Source organism: Musa acuminata, chromosome BXJ2-6 (genome assembly GCF_036884655.1).
Source record: "Musa acuminata AAA Group cultivar baxijiao chromosome BXJ2-6, Cavendish_Baxijiao_AAA, whole genome shotgun sequence".
NCBI lineage: Eukaryota > Viridiplantae > Streptophyta > Magnoliopsida > Zingiberales > Musaceae > Musa > Musa acuminata.
Window position 1 is genome coordinate 10461267 of NC_088343.1, and position 6055 is coordinate 10467321.

Sequence of the window (6055 nt, forward strand, 5' to 3'; positions counted from 1 at the left end):
TTCCGCTCGATCCTTCCCTCGTCGGTGGACTCAATAACGCCCTGCTGTGCTCTCTCTGCAAACACTTCCACGTCGAATCAAGCGTGCCCCGTGAGGTACACAGGCCGCCATTGACGCTCCTCCATCGTTAGTTCTGATATGGAGGCAGTGCGTGAGTTCGAAGACTGGGTAGTTCTGTCCTCCTCCGCCGCCGCCGCGAGTGACGGCTTCGTAGTTATACATGGAACCGCGGATGACGTCAGGTCCGAGAACTTTGATTCCGACGCGAGGACGCCCACCCCATCCTCGTCGGAGGAGCAGGAGGAGGAGGAGAGCGGAGATGGGGGACTCGATTCCGATTACCTCAGATGGGGCTTTCCTGATTCAGATTCCGAGCGTGCTGCTGACGGACGAGAGGAATTGGTGGTTTCCTATCGCGAGGATTCCAACGCCGAGTACGAGACGAAGATGATCGATTGGAGCCACGGAGAGGCAATGGCTGGCTACGATCACGAGGGTTCCAACTCCGATGACGAGACAAAGACGATCGATTTGAGGCATGGAGGGGATTTGATGACGCAGCGTGCTGCTGAACGGGGAGACGAAACGGTGGTCTCCGATCTCGAAGATTCCAACGAGAGGCAGATGATCGATTCAAGCGATGGAGGGGACTCGATGACGCAATCGAGTTCTAGTGATGACCTGATCCTGAAAGAGTCGTGCTCTAACGGGATCGACGGCATTCGTGGGGCTAACGAGATGGAGCATGAGGAAGACTTGGAGTTGACATCAGATGAGATTGAGGAGTTGAAAGAGGAGTATGGGGAGACCGATGCTTCTGGTATTAGTGGTTGTTGTGGAGAAGAGAGGAGAGGAGTGATGTGGTGGTCGATGCCATTCCGAAACCTGAAACTTAACCTGTTTAAGGTGAAGCCGATTTGGTCAGTCTCAGTCCTCGCCGCCTTCGTGGGGTTCGCCGTGCTGGGAAGAATGCTCAACAGTATCAAACAGGAGAACCCAAGCGTTTCGCATAGGGCTTTGACGGGTGACAAGGTGAGCTCATCTCTGCTTTCGAGCAAATAGCAGGGGAAATTTTGTGCTTGGTAGATTCATATATCTTAGGGATATGGATTTACTATTTACTTATAATTCAAATAAAAAAAATCTATTCACTTTTGAATAAATATTAAAATATTAAAAAGATAAATTTATCATAAAACAATTATTAGACTTTTAAAATATGATTTTATAAAAAAGAATATTTACGTCAATACATATTTAAAATGCAGATTTTGTTTACCAAATATTCAGAAGTGTACATTCATTCAAATTCTTTTCTCCAACCATTACCCAAATACAGTCTTATTATCTTTATGTGAAGAATCTAAACGCAATTAAGAGCCTCAAAATTTGTTATTGTGTCAATAGAATCAATTTCATTTGAAATGCATGCTTTTTACCTCCGTTGCTCAATTAAGTAAAGGCTTGAGTCAATCTTCCATCAATAGAATCACACTTTCATTCATCGAACACTATTCCTTTCATACTTGATTCACATTACATGTGTTACGAATTTTTCTTAATGATCTCTAAGTAAATTGACCATTGAGTATAGCTTCTTGGTATTCCAGTAGCACACTGTGCTGCTTCCAGGATGTGTGTTCATTTTGTTCTTTGAAGTCAATTTTTTTATTCTTTGTTTACTGCTATATTCCAGTTAGAACATTAAGCTCTTTTAGGATGTGGATCATTTTATTTTTTGATTTTAAATATTGAATATTTCTTAAATTCAATTTGCTATTGCATTACCATATATGACAAAGTAATTTAATTGATTTAATCCTCTAGTAACTGATCTTAGTGCTAACCTCTTATGCTTTTGAGAAAAACATGCATGTAGAAACTCCGAATTGATTCGGAAGAGAAATCTGTTGGTCATTTGGGACAAATTGGTCCTTCACGTATACAAAGAACAATTTGCATTATCCCTGCAATGCAGCAAGAACAAAAAATCATTTTATTGTTTAAAAAATCTGATTCAAGAAGGGTATTGCTTAGAGATGCACCAACCATGTTGTAGGAAAATACTGAACTATGGTTGAGTTTTCTTCAGATGAAAATGAGTTTTCAAATTAGACAAAATGATAGTGTGCACCAAGGAACTAATGAACTCTTAACAATTCTTCAAGTGCTTAATAAGGTAGAAAATGATATCTGAGGTGACAAGACAGTTGTTGATTGTGAATCAACTAATAACTGATGCACACAATATATGCCATCTCCCACCATATCAATTTCTGTTTAACTATATCAAATGCATAAAAGACTTCATCACAATGGTCAAGTATGTTTAATTATGCTACAAAATCTCTTGTTGTTTGATACATTTCGAAATCATTTTTCCTTCTGTCTGCTGGAGCAAAGTACTTTCCGAAGCAATCTTTCTCGTATGTTCTTTACCTAGATGTTTTACTCGATAGAATATTTCAATCAACATAGCTTAGATTTAAGTTTCCTGTCAGCAAACATTTCGGTGAACGAATCTCCAGTTTCGTTGATACATGTTAAGTTTTGCAGATGGCGCCTCAGCTTACTGTTGATGCAGCATCGCCGACCAGAAGAAATGTGTCTGTCATAAAAGCTTTTCTAGAAGGCGGTGATGTGTCTCGAAAGCCTGTATTGTCGTTGAGATGAGATGAGATACGGAATGCCGAAATGATAGAGTACTAATTACACATATTGCACATTGGTAGCTGACCATATACCTGTGAAGTTGTAGATTTCTTCTTTTCACTTATTATGGTAGTGTTCTCCTGTTTAATGAGTGTTATCTGCATTGTGAAGTATCTTTATGATTGATACAGGCCTTTCACAGGGCAATAGATGGAAATTAAGAGGTTTGATCTAAACGTGCTTTTCCCTCCTTTTTCTTTACCTAGCATTAGGGGCAATTTTATGAGTGATTGGCCTGATTATTTCCAACCTTTATCTTCTGTGTATTAGTGTTGCTTCCGCAATGCTGATGTAATTTGTCAAATCAAATGCTCGTTTCATTGATCGGGTGATCTTTCACATGGTTTTATTTGACTATAAAAAAACTTGTTGTGCCATTTTGAACTCTTTAACTATGTTGGATATTAGTTTGATATATTCTCGTCTAATCTGACACCACTACGTAACAAAGATAGTTCGACAAACATGAATCATGTATGATTAACCTAAGTTATTTTTGCTAACGAGTATGCAATTAGAGTGAGATCTCCAATTTTTTACTAGGCTAAAGGATTTCCTCACGACCTTAATTCCAATAAAGATTATTTAAAAAAAATTATGATAGACCTTATAAATTGGACAATAGAACTAATAATTATTGTATTTCCGTTTTCTTAATTTTTTAATTAATTAATTAATTTTATTATTAATAAGTGATAATGAAAGATGACACGTCACCGTGGACGTGCCGGAGTGGTTATCGGGTATGACTAGAAATCATATGGTCTTTGACCGCGCAGGTTCGAATCCTGCCGTTCACGTTTTTATTTTCATTAATTTAAAGTTTCTTTATTTTTTTATTTTCGCTAATTTTAAGTTTCTTTATATGATTTATTTATTTATTTATTTATTTATTTATTATTATTATTATTATAAAAGAACACGATAATAATAAGTTAACATCCTCAAACAATATCAAAAAACGAGAAATTTGATGACTATAAATTTGTTATCATGATGATATCAGGACATGCGTTTTGTTGTCATCATAATAACTTTATTTTTTTGTTATCATAATAATTTCGAATCGGATGGCAAAAGCAACGAGGTATCGAGAGAGGCCTCTAATGACGAGAGCCGCTCAGCCTGTTCTTGAGCGCCGCCATGGCGTCCGACTGTTTCTTTATCACCGCCGTCGTCGTTGAATCCCGAGGCAGCACGATGGCGAACCCGTCGTAGTATGACTGCATCCCCTCGCCCATGATCTGCCATAGTAGCCCGCCGCTGAAGGACCCGCCGCTGGTCTCGGCGTCGCTGTAGATCATGCCGTAGACGTAGGACAAGAAGTCGTCGCGGACCTTCTGCGAGTATCCCGGAGTCGTCGTCGACTTCCCGAACTCCTCGAACACCATTGGCTTGCCGATGACATTCACGGAGTCGTTGAAGTGGCTCGAAATCCACTGCTGCAGGAACGTCTTCCGCTCCTCCTCCGACTTCTGTGGGAGCCTACCGTAGGAGAAAGAACATCAATGCGGTCTACCATATATATATATATATATATATATATATATATATATATATATATATGAATTTATCAATGCGGTCTACCATGCATCCGGGTAAGCATGGATGGTGGTGTAGTCGATCTCATTGACTTGATTGCCGATGATGAAGTCCGTGCCATACTTGTAGCCACCAGGGTTGTAGAGCCCGATCTTGTCCGGGGTGGAACTCCCGTAGAAACCCTCGAATCCTACCTGCAACAAGTGCTTGCTGTCGATGGACTTCGTGTACGCTGCCATCTCCTTAACCCACGCCTGCTCGATGCAATCGCTTAACTCAAACGATGACACTAATGAATGCAGCAGCAGCATTCCCTGCTGTGGTTGATGCTAACGAGAGGGTTCTCACCGTGACTGTTTGGCCGGAGGGTTCTGATGGACAGCGCGGTTCGTTCATTAGATCCCACGTCATGATGGTGGGATCGTCTTTGTAGGCTACTTTGGTGATGGTGTTGACTCGTGTTAGCACCTTCTGCAGGAGAGAAGAGGAAGAGAGTTGAGATCAATTTCATCGACATACATGAATATGATATGATATGATACGGCGCGTAATTTACCAGGACATGGTTCTTGTAGTACTGCTTCACTTTGGCATTGGTGTAGAAGTCATCATCGGTTTTTATGGCCTCACCTGCGTCGCGAGCCCATTGTACATACTGAGTTTTGCCGCCGAAGTCCTTGAAGTTGTTGATCAGGCTCATAACGAGACGGATACCGTGATTTTTGGCCTCCGAGACGGCGAAGTCGAGCCCCTAAAGAGACGAGGATGGATTGAGGTCGCCACACGAACGCTTGTCGACAGCGTTGCGATATGGGAAGGAAGCGGAGGCAGGACGCACCTGGAACATTTTCTCGTTGTAGACCCCCGGCGACGACTGCAACGCGGCGTTGCCGCCGTCGTTGAACGCCCACGTTCGGCACACGGTGAGCCCGGCCGCCGCAGCGTCGCTCAGGGTCTTGGAGACCTTCGCCTGGTCCTCCGACGCGACGTTCATCAGCCAGTATGCGTTGAACCCGTTGAAGAGGAAGGGGGAGCCGTTGACGACTAACTTGGAGCCACTTCTCCCGACGAACGCGAGTGGCTCTGCCGCCGCTGCTTGATGAGCGAGAAGCAAGAGTGCGAGAGCGCCGAGGAAGCGGCGCAGTCCGACGACAAAACTAGCCATTTTGGTGGAAGTGCGCCGTGATATCACTGAGGGTCTGCGGGGATCAGATTTATAGATCGAGAACGAGGTAGTGCAAAAATGGCGAGGATTTAATCGTACGTCATATACAAGAAGGTATTTGTTTGTTGTCAGCTGTTATCTGCAATAAGAAGAAAGCGCATGAGATTCTAAGAGCAACTCTTTTACTTCATCCAATTATATAAAAAATAAAATATAATTTTAATATTTATAGGTCCCGAATATTATCTTTTAGACTTGTAATGTGATATATTAAATTTTAAAACGTTAAATTGATCTAACAAATATAAAAAAATATTTTTCACATCTTTCTCTTCGAACTTCATATCGTTTTCGTCGATGAAAGATGTTTCGACGATTAAGAGAAAAACAAGAAGAAGGAAAAAAAGAAGATTGAATAGAAAGACATTTTCTAAGGACGACTCATTTACTTCATTCAATTATATAAAAAATAAAATATAATTTTAATATTTATAGGTCTAGAATATTATCTTTTAGACTTGTAATTTGATATATTAAAATTGTAAAATGTTAAATTGATCTAATAAATATCTTTATATCGTTGTCATCGATGAATGATGTTAAAAGAAGAAGAAGAACAAAAAAAAAAAAAGAGAT

The 6055-nt window shown here is 40.8% G+C and overlaps 2 protein-coding genes and 1 non-coding gene across 3 annotated transcripts; 2 read left to right on the forward strand and 1 right to left on the reverse strand.

Annotated features, from left to right (window-relative positions):
• On the forward strand, nucleotides 1-2863 carry LOC135613481 (uncharacterized). The gene is made up of 2 exons (XM_065110515.1): nucleotides 1-1032; nucleotides 2557-2863. The coding sequence occupies exons 1-2, from the start codon at nucleotides 139-141 to the stop codon at nucleotides 2671-2673; spliced, it is 1011 nt and encodes a 336-aa protein (XP_064966587.1). The 5' UTR covers nucleotides 1-138; the 3' UTR covers nucleotides 2674-2863.
• Nucleotides 2864-3430: 567 nt separating this feature from the next.
• Nucleotides 3431-3512, forward strand: TRNAS-AGA (transfer RNA serine (anticodon AGA)). The gene has a single exon. It is a non-coding gene; the product is annotated as a tRNA-Ser (tRNA).
• A 303-nt stretch (nucleotides 3513-3815) lies between these two features.
• On the reverse strand, nucleotides 3816-5419 carry LOC135613837 (mannan endo-1,4-beta-mannosidase 5-like). The gene is made up of 5 exons (XM_065110856.1): nucleotides 5093-5419; nucleotides 4811-5005; nucleotides 4603-4725; nucleotides 4300-4508; nucleotides 3816-4197 (listed from the first exon to the last, which is right to left on the reverse strand). The coding sequence occupies exons 1-5, from the start codon at nucleotides 5417-5419 to the stop codon at nucleotides 3816-3818; spliced, it is 1236 nt and encodes a 411-aa protein (XP_064966928.1).
• Nucleotides 5420-6055: the final 636 nt, after the last annotated feature.